At 34.4% G+C, this 18690-nt stretch overlaps 1 protein-coding gene across 4 annotated transcripts; it reads left to right on the top strand.

Moving 5' to 3' along the window:
• Nucleotides 1–128: 128 nt before the first annotated feature.
• Nucleotides 129–11110, top strand: LOC108223415 (homeobox protein LUMINIDEPENDENS). 4 transcript variants are annotated; one of them, XM_017397680.2, is made up of 13 exons: nt 129–591; nt 950–977; nt 1348–1478; nt 1789–2135; nt 2217–2310; nt 2386–2479; nt 3235–3364; nt 3765–3816; nt 3973–4013; nt 4095–4174; nt 5105–5506; nt 9040–9590; nt 10167–11110. In XM_017397680.2, the coding sequence occupies exons 1-13, from the start codon at nt 421–423 to the stop codon at nt 10926–10928; spliced, it is 2883 nt and encodes a 960-aa protein (XP_017253169.1). In that variant the 5' UTR covers nt 129–420; the 3' UTR covers nt 10929–11110. The 4 variants fall into 4 exon arrangements, with proteins under 4 accessions (XP_017253169.1, XP_017253167.1, XP_063950766.1 ...); XM_017397678.2 differs by having other exon boundaries at nt 3970–4013; XM_064094696.1 differs by having other exon boundaries at nt 130–591; nt 5108–5506.
• The last annotated feature ends 7580 nt before the right edge of the window (nt 11111–18690 follow it).

Genomic DNA, 18690 nt, shown 5'->3' with positions numbered 1-18690 from the left:
TAAAGTTATAAAAAATCTAAAATTTTCGATTTGGCACAATTTTTTAATTGTTTTTGTCCGTAAATATTTATCTTGATCGGGTCATTTTTTTGTGAGGATTCAAGTTGGGTGGGGTAAGGTGGAGTGTACACTGTACAGTGTCCTCCTTCAGGGGTCTCAAATAAAATTAAAAATATTAAACCCGAATACCCAAATCTAACCCTCCTACCCCAATCCAATTGCATCTTTTAAGCAGGCGTGAATGCTCTGTTCCCCTAAATCGCGTTCCACCCCTTTCTCGTCGATCAATTACCTCTATTTTAAACCCTAATTTTGTTCATTCACTATCTCAAACCCTAATTCAACATCTCCCAATCAATGCGCCGATCCGTTTGATTCGGCTGCTATACACAACACGACGCCGCTTTGTTCCAGTCGACAATGGCTGTATCAGACGTGAATCAGCTACAGATGGTGTCGAGCTCCACGACGTCGTTTAATGATTTGATTGATTCGCAGAAGGAGCTGATTCAAAGCCAGATTGAACATCTGCAGAATTTAGTTGTCGCGCAATGTGAACTCACCGGCGTCAATCCTCTCTCTCAAGAAATGGTTTGTTCTCTTCATTTTCATTATATGTGTGTGTAGCTCGTGTGTTTGTATTATGATTTGTCGTTTGGACTGATGTGTGTTTGGAATTGTATAACATAAATGACTATATATGTTATATTTATTTGTAGTCAGATTGATAGAAACAGTGCAGTTAAGTTATGCTGTGTATCGTTCCTCTACTGATAGATATTCGTGGATATAGGAGGTCCTATGTGCAAAACTATTCTCTCCGGTGACAATTTTGACAATTAGTGGTTATTATTTACTCGTTAGGATGGGTATAGTACTGTAGTTTTATTTACATCATTATCTTTTATTTTTATCATTAACGGTTGGATTTGTTTCTTCTTGAATGCAGGCAGCTGGTGCTCTTTCAATTAAAATTGGTAAGGCATTGTGAACTTTTGTGGTAAAATGGCAGACTCTTTTTTTCCCCCTTGTTTTCATCAGTGTTTCCTTGTATTAAGTCTCGATAAGTTGAGAAACATAATGCTGTTTCCGCATCGGAGATGGTAGTTCTTTAATTAAGCAACAGTAGTTTCCTATTCGGCCTGTTTAAGTATAATTTTTATTGGTTTTCTTGAATTAGTAGTTATTTTTATTGTTTGTAAAATTTTGTCATCATTCACTCCATTGTATCTACTTTCCATAGACAACCACTTCTAAAATTAACTTGCACAATTTAAGTTCAGTTTTACTCGTTCTATAGTTGTTTATTGCTTTCATGCACTCATGCTTAATGCAATGACTTTGCAGGTAAAAGGCCAAGAGATTTGCTTAATCCCAAGGCTATGAAGTATATGCAATCATTTTTTTCTATTAAAGATGCAACCAACAAGAGGGAGTCTAGAGAAATCAGTGCTCTTTTTGGGGTTACAGCCACACAGGTTCTGTTACCATTAATCTAATAATTCATTCTGTTACAAAAGCATATAAATTGAACTTTGAGGCCTGTGAGAATGTTTTTTGGTACTGAACTAAATTAAGTCTTTCTGTGATGATTACCTATGCTATTATCTTGTGTGTTGGGCCTTTTTTGTTGGAAGGGGGAGGGAAAGGTTCCCTGACTGAATATCTAGTGACGTATGAAAAGCTAAACTTAGTAGAATACATTTAAAAAGAGTTTGAAATACTATATTCATTCGAACTATTGCTGCATTTGACTATAACGTTACATTATTTTCTCTCTAATTTTAGGTTCGAGAGTTTTTTAACAGTCAACGCACGAGAGTAAGGAGATTTGTTAGGCTATCTGGAGAGAAGGCAAATAGATCCAATAAATGTAAAGAAGAACAGGAAGGACCATTATCCTCCAATCCTGACATACCTAGTAGTATACTTCCCCTGAATACAGTGGCTCCTATCAATACTGAAGGGCCTTCATGCTCTACACAAGATGAAGATATTCCGCTTGGCATGAATGATGTGGACAAACATTTTGTTGAGAACATCTTTACTTTAATGCGGAAAGAAGATAAGTTTTCTGGACAGGTGAAATTGATGGAATGGATCTTGCAGATTCAGGATTCTTCAGTACTCAATTGGTAGGTGTCCCAGCTGCATGAGTTTTTCTGATTTACTATATTGGCATGTTATTAAGCCTATATATGTTCATGAAATTTTAGGTTCTTAACTAAAGGTGGAGTTATGATTTTAGCAACATGGTTGGGTCAAGCAGCAATGGAAGAACAAACAACTGTCCTTCATGTCATTATTAAGGTACGTGCATAATCTATGCTATTGTTTTTACAGTCCACTTCTATTACCTGATATGGTTTTTATATGCCTCTGCAGGTCCTTTGTCATCTCCCGCTACATAAAGCTCTTCCAGCTCACATGTCTGCAATATTACAAAGTGTAAATAGGCTTCGGTTTTATAGGTCATCAGGTGTGTTGCTCTTTGTTGGCTGATCTTTGTGGGTTACATAGCTTTTATGTGATAATAATATACTCCCACTTCTACCATACGTTTTTGTCTTGACTTTGATAGACAACTCATCCATTTACTTATGTGAAATACTGAAATTTTAACTTCAGACTTAATCATTTTGCAATATTTTGTAAGAATTCACTATGGTGTTGGTGTTGCATGTCTTTGGTTGTCTCAAAACTTGAATGGCCACTGTCATTATGATAAAACAAAATGCACCTAATCCAATATCATGAAGCAGAATTATATGTTTTAGTTACATGTAAATTGATATCATCAATATCTGTATTTGAAGTTCCTTTTTCAAGAGGTGAGATTGGAGCAATTTATGAAACTAAATTGTTGAGTAATATATTGCTTAAGTGCACCTGTGATATGTTCATCAAGTTGCGGGTATATGCATTTGAAATTACCTGCACATGATTTCTGGAATGCTAGTCAATTTTAGTTTTCAAGGATCCCTGTAGTCCTGTTCGTGGTGGAATATGTGTCTTCAACGCGCACTAGAATATATAAATGTGATATGATAATCCTATTGGGAAAAAGAATTCAGTGAAAAATGCTCTGAATTTTAAAGATTGTTTTAACTGCCATAGTTTTTGATCAGAGTATACGGCTCATCTTTTATAAATATAGATCTTATCTATGCACATTTACTTTTATTGGTTCCTTTTTAATATGTGGAATCTCATTATATCTTGTTTGAGGATCAGATATCTCAAATAGAGCAAAGGTTCTTTTATCTAAATGGAGCAAATTATTTGCGCGGAGCCAAAATTTAAAGAAACCCAATGCTGTGAAATCTACATCTGAATGTCAGGATGAGATGCTATTAAAGCAGAGGCAAGGCTATTTCTTTCCTAGTTGATAATGCTATTTTCTATTCCCGTCCTACAAAAAATGGTGGAGCTTATATTTTAACTTGTCGTGAAAATATGTCTGGGTTTATATATGTGCATTGTATATTTTTTAAACCTATTATGCTGAGGATAATACGTGAGTTCTTATACCTGATTCACGTTTCCCAGAACACAAAATATGCCTGTTTCACTTTCTTTTTTATCTGTCACATGTACATTATTACCTGGAAAATATTAATACACTAACTTGAACAAGGATGTACTAGTGTATAAAATATAAATGATAAATTTCCTTTGAAAACCAAACCAGCCATTTTTTTTTTGTAGGACAGTAGTATTTTTTTCTATCTGCTTGTATTTTATTGTCAAGTCTACGTGTGCAGCATTGGTGAAATAATGGAAAGTGAATCCTGGGAGACGAAAGCTGATAACCTTGTAAGTGCTTCACATAACTGGAACCTGCATCAATCAAATGAAAAATATTTTTAGTCCCCAGTGATTATTGGAAATTACTTTGTAATACTGATGCCTTCTCCTTGAAAACTGCTTGAAGTTTTTAGTTTACTGATAATGTTACTTTGTTCACAGCAGGACCCTGCTATTAAATGTTATTCTGGCACAGAGAACTCAAGGTATGTAGGCATCTTTGGTGAAACATTCTGCTCATGATATATATTACAGGCAGTGTGTTAAAGCACCCTTTTATTGTTCAGGAAGTTGGAGTCTTCACAGCCATTGAAATTGCTTTCTTCAGTGGATGACTCTAAGAAACTTGTTAGAGGTTCTTCATCCCGTATCCTTGTGACAGTTCCTGCTTTGAAATTCTAGTTAATGTGAATCATAATGGACATGGGCTTTTTATGATCTATAATATCAAGCTTTATGTGAACCGTTTAAACTTACATAGATCAAGTGAACTGTGGAATAATTAACACAGAGCTACGGCTAATTGAACTGGGATTACACAATTGCAGCCTTGCAGTTGACACTGTTTGATATTATGCGGCATTAAGTATTTATAGAGATACAATCATGTAGGTTGTGATTGAAAGAGTACCTAAGTAAAATATAATATAGTAGGCCAATTTGTGTTAAACCAGATTCAAGGCAGGGTTGCTGAAAATTCCCAGCATCCTAATAAGTCAAGTTTGACTTCAGATAGTTGAGGAACTCTGGTGATATTTGCAATGATCTTTGATCCACTTGATTACTATTTCTATATTTCAAATTAATGAGTTCTCTATTGACTGGGACTAGTGGACACGTTATATCTTTGTTCCTGAGATAATCTAAGGTTTAAAATAGTCTGATTTGTGGTTATATGTGTTTTTAAATATATCATCATCTTTACACAAAAGTGTTGAATAATAAAAATAAAGGCCTAGATGGATGAAGAATTTGTCAGCTTTGTGCGGCGATTCTCCCCATTTACAATGACCAAATGTGTCCCTCCTGGTGTTTTTACAAATCTAACACAGATTAATATTCTACATATCCCAACCTAAACAAAGAAGTAAAAAATGCCCCCTAAATTTGTGTAGCCGATCTGCTTGCTATTATATACGCCCCTTGAATTTGTGTAGCCAATCTGCTTACTATCAGCATTTTTCATTTCTGATAAATTTACAAAATCTTCTGCTTATGCATAACTTCTTAAGTAATAGTCTATTGTCTTAGTTGTACATGCGTAAAGAGCAAATAGTTGGTTGCCTTAAGTAATAAGAAGAAACCAGAGAGCGTAGAAGAGTCCAGCAGTTGGAGCAACCTGGACAGAAAGTTACTGGAAGAAGTTCACAGCTTGCAAGGTCGCTACCTGCAACTCAAGGGCGACCTCTTTCAGCTGACGAGATCCAAAAAGCCAAACTACGTGCTCAGTTTATGCAGAGCAAATATGGGAAACCCCTTGCTACTTCTGATGGAAGCCCTAAGAAAGTGTCTAATCCTCAAGTTAGTGGGCCTCAGTCTTCATCAAAGTCGTATGTACGCACTAAAGTTGAGGAGCAAAAGAAGCCTCTGACTAACGAGCCAAAAGTAGCGTCCATATCTAACAAGATGAATCAGGATGTATATGAGCCTGCATTTAAAAAGATCAAGAGGGAGCAGATTTCATGGCAGACACCCCCAGGTATACCTATTCAATTTCTCTTTCTGGTATACCTACAACTAACTACATTAAAAATTTGACATAGAATACCTTTTTGAGAGTACCTAGAAAGTAATTGAAATGAGATATAGCATCTAAATTATCTCTTATGCTTTATACTTTTAACTACTTGTTTAATGTCCGGCAGATATTGTGCTCGTTCTGAAATTGTACATGTTCACTCCAGATACTTCGTTTACTAACTAATTTTCTTTTAAATTTCTCACACGGATATGCTTTACAAATTTTATAAGTGGTGCAAATGTTAATCTTTGGACATTTGGACAGGACTGTGGAATACCTATAAAAGTAAAGCGGCTTGTACTAAATTCAATCTTATGGCTCAAGCAATTAGAACTGTGCAGTTTTACAGCTTATCAATAATTTCCTGGGACTATACAAGTATTGATCGAATTTCTCCTGATAGCATAGTATTAGAATCTAATTTAATGTTTTGCAAATGCATCAGTATATCGGTTTAAGTACCAAAATGGTGGCAATGATATTACTTCTATGTTCTTGGCTTGGGAATAATGTGCAAATTAGAAAGATGATTGTCACGATAGTAAAATGAAGTTGCTCGTTTCATTGCGGGTGAAGTTTATGGGAGTAACAAAAAGAATAAAACTACTTATTTCTTTGTTATATTATTGATTTCACGAGTTAAATCAGTTTATCCACTATCCCTTGGAGGCATGTTCTGAAGTTCTCGATTAAAAGGTGTTTAACATTTATGACGGGATTAGTTGACGAGAAAACAGGACGAATAGAATAGTGGTCACAATGTAACCAGGCAGATTTTTTATTCTTTACCTCACATATGCTGGTTGTTATTGATATCTTCCAAATTGTGAAGCAGTGTTTGAAATTAGTTAGTAAACTTTTTACCTTTCGGATGAACTGATAAATGTATGATATGCGGCTAAGCAGCGAGATTCCAACTGTTTTATAACTAAAAATCAAGATGTGTATTTTGTGTGATATTCTCCGTCCTAAATTAAACGATCAGATGTGAAATAGAAATCACAGTAAATATTACTCCCTCCGTCCCTTTTTGATTGTCCACTTTTGATTTCCAGTGGTCAAATTGACCATTTTTGACCAAAGATTAAGGACAATTTTTATTTTTATTTTTAGAACTTAAAATTGCATTTTAAAATAGATTTTATGTACTTTATGATGATAGAGGTCCTGTTTGGAAGTTAGAGGTTTTGGGAAAAATTAGAGATTTGAGGTGTTTTAGTGGTTTGACCACTAGAATATGCTAATATTAGTGTTTTGGTAATTAGCGGATTGAAATAGAGGTTTGGATCCAAAAAGCTAATTTTGAAAGAGCTACTTTGAGGAGTTTTTTTGGTTAGAAGTTATGGTCTGTGACAGAAAGTGCTAATCAATAAGCTAATTACCAAACAACTAATTCAATCGGCTAGTCAAAACATCTAATTTAATTTGTTAACAGCTAACCGCTAATTCCCAAACAGGGCCATAATTTTTTAATATTTGTTTAATTATATAATATATAAAGTCCAGTCAAACTTTGGTCAATTTGACCATTGAAAGTCAAAACTGAATAACTAAAAAGGGATGGAGGGACACAACTGGACTTTGTTAAATTGAGTTTTTCTAATCTGAAGTTGCCAGGTCAGCTAACCCCGTTCATTTGAGATTAAACTTGAATAATTGATTAAAAACAAGGGTGTAACAAATCCCATGATATTGAGTAGTTGGTAACTCTTAAATAGTGTCCATTTTTGTTTTCTTTCTTCTGCAGTTTGAACTTCCTCTTAGAATAAAGAAAAGCCTGAGTGTTTTAAAACATGCTTTGCTGGTAGATGCAAGATTGTGCTAATGCGAGATTCAAATTGGCAGCGAAAAGCAAATTAAACACAAAAAAGTTGAGAAACCACTGAGTTGATGTCCTTGGCCTAAAAATGCTGAAAACAAAGCCTAAAACATGGCAGCTTGTGCTTTCTCCTTAAAACAGAACTGTAGCCTCATGTCCTCACTTTCCTTCCTTTGTTCTCGTGTAATCTTTGTTACCGTGCCTCTGGTTTTGGTCGTCTTCACCATTTGTTCCGTGTATGATCTTTGATTTTAAATATGGGCATTTTGTCCGACTAATAGATCACATATAAGATGAACTTGTGATGCTAAAAGATAAAATGGATGGTAGAACAAATGAAAATGAGAAGAAAAATACGCCACACGTGTAAAGTCCCTTGGAAAGTTATGTTTAATTTGAGATCTTTCAATTACTTTTACACGGTTTTGGTGATAATTTATTCATGAAGGTTCTGCTACAGAACCCTAAATTTTAAATAAATTTCCAGGATCTAAATCTAAATGCATGCTATTTTGCATCGTTGTGTATGTTCAAAAATAAATTTAAAAATATAATACATAAACAAGACACTTTTTGCATGTGCAGTTTGTGCTGCAGAACCCTTATTAATACTAGAAGGTTCTAAGGGTTCTAAGAGGAACATGACCCTATTTACGTATCTATAAATTATGTCTGTCCTACGAATCGGACTGTGTCCATGTGTTCTTTCAAATTTTTTTGGGTTCAATAGATGGATATGTGCTGTATGCATCTATGCGTCACTCAGTAACTGAGTCTTGAGCAACATAGCATGCAATTCTGTTTCTTTAATCTCATCCGCTTGTGCTTCGACTCTAATTTATCTTGATCTTTTTATGGCTCGCCCTCTTCTCTTCAGCGGTCCTGTTTCGGTAAATATAATTAAGCTCTCTGTTTTTATTTTTGCAAGAAAGCCCAGCTCTCCTTGCAAGTCGCGCTTAAAATTAATTTTCCCGAGTTTGTTATGTACCCAGTTTTGTAGCATAGTAATCGATTCAAAATTCATTATTCTGGCTTCTACTTAAAACTGTATTGCCAATAACTGAAGAACAGAAACCGAATCTATAATTTTACTGGGCTCATTGATTGGATGCTGTATTGTTTGTAATATTGAGGATCTTATTCTGTTTATTTCAAAACACATCAGATTGTTTACATCTTGAAACAAAAAGCTGGATGTATCATGGCAAGTGGCTTTATAAAGGGCAGTCTTGATTTCTGCATGATTATTAACTATATATTTGCTCATTTGATTGTTTATTGTTTTGTGAAACATGAATATCATCCAAATTCTAAGATCCTTGTTTCATATTTTTTTTACCCAGTTTTTTAAGTTTGTCAAACAAATTCATCCAATTTCTTAGTCACCCCCATCTCTATACAATTTGAGAGGTAGGGAAACACAATTTTTTTTTAATTCACGGGCTATGCGGGCGGTTTTGCTATTTGCTGCAAATCAACAAATGTGATGGCTGCAATTAATTCTTGTAATGTTCAAGGTAGCATTGAATATTCAATTGGGAATAGTTTGGCGGTAGTTCTCTTGTTGGTTCATCTTTCACCTATTATATAGTTTAACTCTCTGCACTTGTTCTTTGGGTTATAACTTGTATTCTTTGCAGTTTTAAGCCTGAAACTTTTTTCTGTAATGCAGAAATGAGAATTAATATTGGCTGGATGGTTGGCACTGGTGTAGATAGCAAAGAAGTAGAGTTCCAGAGAAACAGAATTCGTCGGGAGAAAGAAATAATCTATAAAACAATCCATGAAATACCTTCAGATCCCAAGGAACCTTGGGATCGTGAGATTGATTATGATGACTCATTGACCCCGGAAATACCAATCGAACAGTTGCCTGATGCTGATGGCACAGAAATAATTGCTTCTCAGAGTCAAAATGAAGTTCCAGTTACTTCTGCAGCCACAACATCACAAAGTAGTAATGTGATAACGAATGGGAACATGCCTGAGCCTGATTTTGAATTGCTTGCCGTTTTATTGAAAAACCCAGATCTTGTTTTTGCATTGACGTCTGCAGAAGGTGGTGGTAACTTATCAAGTCAAGATACTATGAAATTACTTGATATGCTCAAGTCAAATGGGGTTAGTAGTGCTGTCAGTAGTTTAACTGGTATAGGCACCAAAGCCCCGGAGCAGATTGAAGTTTCTCTTCCATCCCCAACTCCTTCCAGCAATCCTGTAACGGTGCGTGTTTTAAGCAGCAACTGTACAACTCTTGAAAGTTATAAAATGTTGTGGCAATTTCTCAAATCATCTTCTCCTCCTACATTTTCTTTTTCTTTTTATATCACCATTCCCCCACTTTAATGGACTAAGATCCGTAAAGAAGTGTTCTTGCCGGTGAAATAATTACCCGTTAGAAGTTAGGGGATCGGCTGCTTGGTTTTACCCAATAGTATCACCCAATCAAATGATGAAAGAGAAACTAAAGAATTCTCTATGTTCTGAGTTATTATTAAAATTGATAAAGAAAGTTGCAAATGGATCTGATACTCTTTTAGTAAGAAATTAGAAACGTGATGACTAGCATAGCTATGGCCTATGGTGGTAGGCCACACAATTTTCCCTGGCATAATTCTGGTCCGTGGGAAGTTCTTAGAAAGTGGGAACTTTTGATGTGACAGCTTGTGAATATCATTTTATTAAAAATTAATAATTTGGACACCAGTTCACGAACTTTGCTGTTAATTATATGGTGGTTTTCTTCTGGGCTTAACTGATGGATTTGGTTATGTTTTGTTTCCTTTTCCTTTCTTGCAGAGTGGATGGGAAGCACAGAGCTCGAGAAATTCTTTTTCATGGCAGCCCTCTACAGTTTATGGAGAAGAAAGTCACATTTCAGCTGTTATTGCCACAGTACAACCCCATGTATATTCTACTGGCACGGTTCTACCCTATCCCCAAAGACCAGTAATTGCCCCGGCTCCGGCGGAACCAATAGTCACAGAAACGCCAATGTATCAAAGAGCTACAAGTGCAACATTGCCTGAGCGAGCCCGTGTTGCAGTCCCCTTAAATCAAACTGCTTCAGAAACTCTCCAAAACCAAAATAATTTTACAGTCAGTAATTTGGCTCAACACAATTCTTTGGCTGCTCCTTTACAGATGCCCAACTTAATGCCAACATCAGCTCGGTCTCAAATGAGGCAACCCTCAGCAGACGTCCCTGATGCTCGTTTTTCGACAGCCTCTTGGAGGGATCAACCGAATCTGACTCCAAACTCTGAATTTCACACTAATTATAATAACTATAATGCATATGCTGGAGGAACTCAGCAGGCTCTAATAGTTCCTCCAAGTAATAGAAATGAAACGGTTGGTGATACGTGGTATGATACTTGGAGTCCAGATAACAGTCCGGTTCGATCACAACCACCTGTTTGGAGTTATGGACAGGCTAGAACAACTAATGGTCAAAATTATAGGGTTGATAGGTCGAGGCCGCAGCTGCAACCGCGGCACCCTGAGTTCAGGGATCACGCCCGGCACGGTGACCGTAGATGGCGTGACCAGAGAAGATAATTTTGTGCTATAACAGGTAGCTGGCCTGTGCAACATGTCGATTGCGGTTAACTTGTCTAGAGGGTAGCTGAGGTTCCATTTTTTTTTTCTTATTGATGAAGGATGTTTTCTTGTGTTTCACCCGAGCTCAACATTTTGTTACTAATTTGGCAAAGATTTATCAAAGTTTAGTTCGACGTTAACTGAAAACTTCTAGATAAATTGATGCGATTTATTAAAAGTTGTCAATAGAATTAATCCTAAGGTATAGTTGTATAAACCGTTTTATAAGAATTAGTAAGTACGGTGATACATTTACTTAAAAAAAAAACAATGAAGTACTAGTATTGCAGCATAGGGTTCTCACCGGGCTTGTTAGGGCATTTCCATAATCCCATGGACGGGACGGGGCAGGCTACTGATCTTCGTAATATATGCATATATTTTTGTACGGTGAACTTAGTAATATATGTATATATCTCCTATATTTTTAATAGAAAATTTGTTTAACCCTGTGAAAATTTATTTTACTCCGTGATTGTGTGGAGTTAGATCTTCTCAATGAAGGCACAAGTTCGAATCCAACTTGTTGCAACACAATTGTTCGAATCCCTGTGACAACAAAGTTTCTTTTGTCCCTCGTTTAGTTAAAATTATTGTTCGAATCCTTGTGGCAACAAAATTTCTTTTGTCCATCGCTTGGCTAGAATTAACCACCAACTGAAATGATCTCCATAATCTCATAAATGAATTTTACATAATTAGTATTTTATATTATTTTAATCAACAACCTAGAAATTATATATTTTGACGCCATCCTGTTTACAAAGGTTATTCATTTCAGATGGTAAAATACGCAAAATTTAATTATATATAATTTCTCCAAATTACTGATAGCAATATTGGACACAAAGTAAAACAAGGCCAGAAAGCCCTCACCAGGAGCAATCTGATGAAACCTTGGATGAAACTAGGGATGGCATTTTTACCCGACCCGATAGATACCCGACCTGTTCCGACCCGATTGGTATCCGAACCCGATTTTTTTGGATTTGGATCCGGATCTGGATCTTATTTTTGGACCCGAAAAAGTTTGGATCTGGATCTCAAGTATTCCGAACCGAGACCCGACCCGAAATCCGAAACCCGATTTAAACCCGATCCGAACCCGAAACCCGATATAGTATACACACACACATATATGTTAAATGTAAAGTATATATATTGAAATATTATGAATTATTAGGTATGAATATTAACATTTTACTTAATTTTATATTTGCAACATGGAATTTATATTTATTACATCAATATTTTATTTTTCTCAATTATTGTGCATTAAAAAATTTAAATACAATAAAAATATTAAAACATAAATGATAAGTTAAATGATTGTATACAATTGAGTTAACATGTTTCACGTGTTTATTGTAATAAATGAAGCATGTAATTCCCTTTTTTAGAGCATCTCCAACGGTGTTGGCTATAATCGTTGGCTAAATTGGACCTGTAAGACATTATGTAAAATTTGTTGAACCTGTAAGACATTTTGCTTCGACGGTATTGGCTATATTGGTTGGCTATAATTTAAAAATAGTATGTTATTAATATTTTAGTTTGTTAAAATAGAATATATCAGTTCAATATAGTAATAAATGATGTGTAATCTTCCTACAGATTTTTTACAGACCTGTAGAGGTTCGACAAATATAGCCATCCATAGGAGGTTGGCTAAAATTATAGACAACAGTTTCATGTGGTTGGAGTGCGCTTTTTTCAACAGATTGGCTATATTTTTTATATATGGTATGCCAACTCATTTTTTACCTAAGGGTTTTGTGAGGTTGGAGATGCTCTTATATTTCTAAAGTTAAATAAAATCCATAATCACATTTTTTATAGATATATAATTTTTAATTTGTATTTAATTTTATTTTTTTAAATACCCGAATTAGACCCGAACCCGAACCGAAACCCGAAAAAACCCGACGGATCGGATCTGAATCTTCATATTTCGGACCCGAACCGACCCGAAATATAATGGATCGGATGTGGATCTCAAGAAACCCGACCCGATCTGACCCGTTGCCATCCCTAGATGAAACAAGATCACTCTGTCCCACTCTTCCGTAGTTCCCTTCACGTTTAAATGACGGGTGTAACAATCGTAACCGTGTTTTTTCACCCTTGTTCCGCAAACCAGAAAATCAGCATCTTTCTTTATTTCTAATTCTTTCCGCTCCACGGCAAACATGTAATAATTAACGTGGAGATAAAATGACTTCATCTTCAAAAGCAAATAATCAATTTTGTTTATTCTGATGTAGATCTCAGGTAGCCATTTTTTATTAAGCAGAAAACCCAAGTTTCAGATTGGTTGTACAGTATGTAATTGTTTGAACTTTCTTTGATTGGAGAACGTAATATCCAAGGGTCACGACAAAACTCAATCTGAGCTGAACATGAATAAGAAGCAGCTAACCAATCTTTACAGACTCTACGAAAACGAATAAGATCTTTAATCCCCAAATACTTTGCAATTTCTGAAACAAGTTCACTGGGAAGATTATTCCATAATTTTTCAAGCGAACTGCTGCTGCTACTGCATACCGTAAGTCTAGAAGAATGAGATTCTTATGATGAGCACGATCGGATAGCCCAGTTAGGCCTGTAAATGGATCGGATATCCGATCCGACCCGATCCGATCCGTGGTTAAATAAATGGATATGGATACTTATTAAAAAAATCCGATCTGTTAATAATCCGATCCGATAATAATCCGGTCCGATAAAGAATGGATATGGATATGGTCAAATCCGATCTGTTAACGATCCGATCCGATTCATGCTTAACTATATTATATATTTTATATTATATTATATTATATTATATTATATTATTACATACAAAATAAAATTTTCAAAAATTAGAAGACAAAATTCTAAATCATGTTTTCCTATAACCGATCAGCCGCTTCTAAATCTTGACATGGCTTACACTCTTATTATCCGGTTAATCTAATAATCACTCTTTTCTTTTTTGTGTAGAGTAAGTATAATAAATATTGGGAAGCTAAACTCTTCCATTAACACCTCCTCAATCACCTGATTTGTATTTAAGACATATTTAATGATTTTAATCTTTAGTAATAGAGGAGTAGAGCATAATTTGCTTCCTCCAAAAATATTAAGCAATTTATTTATTATTTTTCTAATTACTTGATACATTCTATGCATAAGAACAACCAACAAAGTTTTTCGGTTGCATTTTTATTAATAACATGAAACTGCAGACTTTACTTTACTGTTTTATTTGTTGTTTTTTTGTGTGCTTGTTACGTTAAAATTCATGAATTAATATAACTAGAAAATATCATTTTTTTCTATATGAAAGTTAAAACATTGTTCACGTAAAAAATAATTATTTCATAATATTTGGTGGATCGGATCTCCGATCCGATTATCCACGATCCGAATGGACCGGATATGGATTGACTTGTAAAATATCCGACTCCTGATCCGATCCGATCCGAATCCGATAAATTTAAATGGATCAGGATTTGGATTTAGTTAAATCCGATCCAAATCCGATCCGTTTACAGGCCTAAGCCCAGTGGTTAAGGGTTTATCCTCTGTCGTCCCAGGTCATGGGTTCGACTCTGGCTCACCCCGAGAATATCTTCGACAGATACTCACTTTGTAAGGCTATAAGCCATATTAGTCAAAAAAAAGTGCATTTATAATTCAAAATTAATATTTTTAAGATAAAATAAAATTAATATGTAATACCAATACTAATATATAAATTTGCAAAATTGGACTATAATTCATAATGCAAAAATGAAAATAAATTTCTACACGTAATTAACAATTTAAGGTACGATGAATCATATTTTTTTTTGAAAAGTAATCATGTTCTTACATTGTCACTTTCCTCCAATTTTTTTGGATTGAATCTGCACAAAAACATCTAACTTAAATCCGTGAGATAGCAGTCAATAACTACCCTTACTTATAACAATCTTTATTTTTTAATGCTGTATAAACAGCCTTCACTTAGAAGTTGTTTGAACGGAACAAAAAGATAATGCATGAATAACATTTTCCTGTGTAAATCATATAAAAATTGACAACAAACATGTCCAATGAACAAAATAAATATTATAAAAGAATAACCAACAAACATAAATCACTAATAGTTAATTTATTAATATCATCCATCAATATCATGTCAAGACTATATTCGACTCCCACATAGCGGTTTATAACTACCTTTGTTTGCAACAACCTTTATTTTTTTTTAATACTATATAAATAGCCTTCACTTAAAAGGTAATTTATTTGCTTTATTTTTTAGTTCTAATTTTTGATATTTTTCATCCAAAAATTCCAGAAAATTAGAAAAATAGAACAGAGTGATGTGAGCGGCGCTACCTACACACCCCTCGCTTCTCCTTTATATAAGTATATTGATTTTGGGCATTTGATAAACACAATTGATCCAACAATGTCCTCGCGATGCATTATATCACCAGGACAACATTTTCAAGCCGTATCACCTCTCTTCTGCCATATCCTATATTTATTATAAATTATAAATTATTACACACATGAAATAAGGTTTTGATTAACCGGCTCTTATGAATTAAACGCCCACCCTCTTAATGTTGGACTTCATTTATTATGATATAATCTACTATCAATTGATAAAAATATATATGGGGTTTGATACGAAATTCTATACAAAATTGAGGTAAAATTCATAAACATCTCTAAAATTTAATTGACATGAAGAGTCCAGGCGTAGTTGACCTATAATCCACGAGAGTCGCTTAAATTTGTGTCGGCTTTGAGTTTACCCCAATTTTATGAAAACCTAACAACACTATATATATAAAATTCAAATAGTTCTATCAAATTACAAAATCAAACAAAGTTAATTATGTATTTTTAAGCACCAAAATGAAAATCGAAAGTTTCGATGATATAGATCTACGAAAACTTTCCCCGAAGAGGGAGATTTATTAAGAAGATCAGAAAAACAAGCAAGAATAATCAAAGAACAAGCAATTAAACGGAAAGATTTAGGGCTTTCCACCGGAAAATCGATGGAAGCCCCGTCGGGATGAAAAGAGGGGGCGGCTAGAGTGAAGAGAGAAAAAAAAAGACTTAAAAAAATGAAAATGCAGATGAAAGATCCCCATGATATATTTTGTAAGTGTCACGTAACAGTTTTAAAATCAGAATAGCTTATCATCTTTTTACATAGTTCACTAGTCAAGATCTTCCCTCATGTTCATAGCAGTCTTTTTACGTCCGATTTCATGATTAATCAACGAGTACAAGCACCCAACCTCAAGTATGTCAGCTCCATCATCATCCATCATATCATCTATCCTGTGTAAGCTCAGAATACCGATGCATCATCTCACCCTCTATCCTGTGTAAGCTCAGAATACCGATGCATCATCTCAACACTGATGCCAAATCCTAAAAAACGCAAAGCCCTTGCAACATTTGAAAATCTGCATACACTCTCCAAAGAAGTGCCATGAGTACTTCCAACATGCTCACCAACCTAATTATAGCCATTGCAACCTATTGCCAGATCAACTTGAAACTTCTCCAGGTACTCGAAATGAGTTCGAGTCCTCCTGGTCAAGTATCGACGGACAGTGATAAGTTGGCCAAGCCCAACCTGTAAGGAAGACAATTAGTCTAAGCATATAATAATATACATAAGAAATATATTATATTACCCCAAACAATTATCATATAATCTAGGCTTAATTGGACATAGGTTTGTACACATAAACTCTTAGATTAAAAATATGGATAGACTTGCCTATTATATTTGAGTAGTTGAACACCACAACCAATTCAGGTCAAAAAGAAAGGCAGCTCGAAATGTGGCTTACAATCGACACCTATCCGACTTATATTATAAATCATGACACATTCTCCAAAAAACACCGTAACTCAGATATTTTAAAACCCTCTTATGATCAAAACTTCATTCAAAATTGTAAGAATTGCTTTCCAAAATATTAGTGAGTTGAAACAAAAGCTCGAAGGCTGAAGGTGTCATGTCTATGAGAGCTTCCATGGATGATGGAACCAAACCTTTTTTTGTATGGTGTGAAACCCTTCATGTGCGTGTACATATATATTTATTTTTTTCTATTTTGTAACTTTGTGGTGTGTATGTAGACATACTTAGCATACAAGTAATCTCTCAATGAAGTATATGTTAGGTTATGTGATACTAAATATTATTGCTCAATTTTATTTGTATGTAATCCTTTTATGACAGAATATAGAGATAAACTGATGAGTGTAAGGTTGTACCACGGGGAAGTTAAAACGTTATCCAACTACATCTTATATTATTGAATCTTATATTATTGAGCATTTGACAATTTATGACTATCAAGATAGTGGAAAGGTTAGTTAGGATTATCTACGTGTAAAAGTTAGGCTTTAGGTTACATCGGACTGGAGACTATCTATTACTACAGAGTACTTATGTTGTCTTTAGATTCTGATTTACAAATAATTGACAGAGTACTTATGTTGTCTTTAGATTCTGATTTACAAATAATTGTAACCGAACAACACATTGAACAGATGATTAAATTTGGTGAGTCAAACAATAATGAGATAGACTTGTATGTAAAACACTATGATGGTCCTGAAGATGAGGATGATTACATGTTGAGCAATGATAATAGTAATGATCAATAATCTTATTTTAATTTATTTTTTTTTTTTGAATAAAAGTTTAAACGTCAAACTTTTTTTTTTCAGGATTTAAAAAAAACATTATGAAATTATACTTTATAAGAGCATCAAAATGCGTGCCAAAAGGTAGTGTAAAGAACCTGGTGGGACGGAGGGAGTACGCTTTATTTTATGCTTACATGTACACTGTTTTTAATTTCAATGAAATCTGCTTTCCTATTATTGTAAGTTTTTAGTAATATCAATTTTATTATTTATTAATTAAATATTAATAATTATAAATTAATTCTAAGTTCGATAAACAAAAGATATAAAATTAACAAAATCATTATTTTATTATAAAGTAGGTGATCCAAATTTGGATCAGTGAACAGTGATCCAAATTTGATCAGTATTATTTGTTAATCCAAAATTTGGATCACTCTGGTTTATACTTAACTCATATTGCATAATAGCATATGTTTGGAAATGAATTGGGTTTATCCCAACTCATATTGCATGATAGCATATGTCTGGAAATGAATTCTGATGAGGACTTTTATGCTTTACCGGGGTCAACCGATGACCTAGTGAAGTGAATATACATTCAAGCAGGGGTGAACATAAACCCGTTCAACCCGCTAACCCAACCCAAACCAACCCTTTTTTAGGCCGATTAACCCGACCCGTTCAAAACCGAAAAATAAATGGGTTAATTTTTAAAAAACCCGATAAAGTTGGGTTGGGTCAGAGTTTTACAGATTTTAACCCTAACTAACCCAACCCAACCCGATTATATATATACGTGTGTGTATAATATTTACATATCTATCTTACATTCTTAAGTTTATCCCGATCAATCTTTAACCTAAATTTGATTTATCTAGGGTGTGTATATACATTTACAATAATAATATGAATAATTTTAAATATCTCGATAACTATAAAATGTAAATGATGACTTTTGGAATTTGAACATGATTAATGATCTGTTAATGAACTGATGTATAACTTATAAATAAGAGTCCGTAACTGAGGGTGTATACAACAATTTCTTATTATT

The sequence above is a fragment of the Daucus carota genome, chromosome 5 (genome assembly GCF_001625215.2).
Source record: "Daucus carota subsp. sativus chromosome 5, DH1 v3.0, whole genome shotgun sequence".
Lineage (NCBI taxonomy): Eukaryota > Viridiplantae > Streptophyta > Magnoliopsida > Apiales > Apiaceae > Daucus > Daucus carota.
This window is presented reverse-complemented; position numbering and strand designations above follow the sequence as displayed.

Excerpts from the sequence above, each read along its gene's own strand:
- LOC108223415 (XM_017397678.2), top strand. The coding sequence starts at position 421 with ATGGCTGTATCAGACGTGAATCAGCTACAGATGGTGTCGAGCTCCACG. Across the intron at positions 2,480-3,234 it reads TCGGTTTTATAGGTCATCAG|ATATCTCAAATAGAGCAAAG; the intron begins GTGTGTTGCTCT and ends TTTGAGGATCAG. Across the intron at positions 9,591-10,166 it reads CTTCCAGCAATCCTGTAACG|AGTGGATGGGAAGCACAGAG; the intron begins GTGCGTGTTTTA and ends CCTTTCTTGCAG.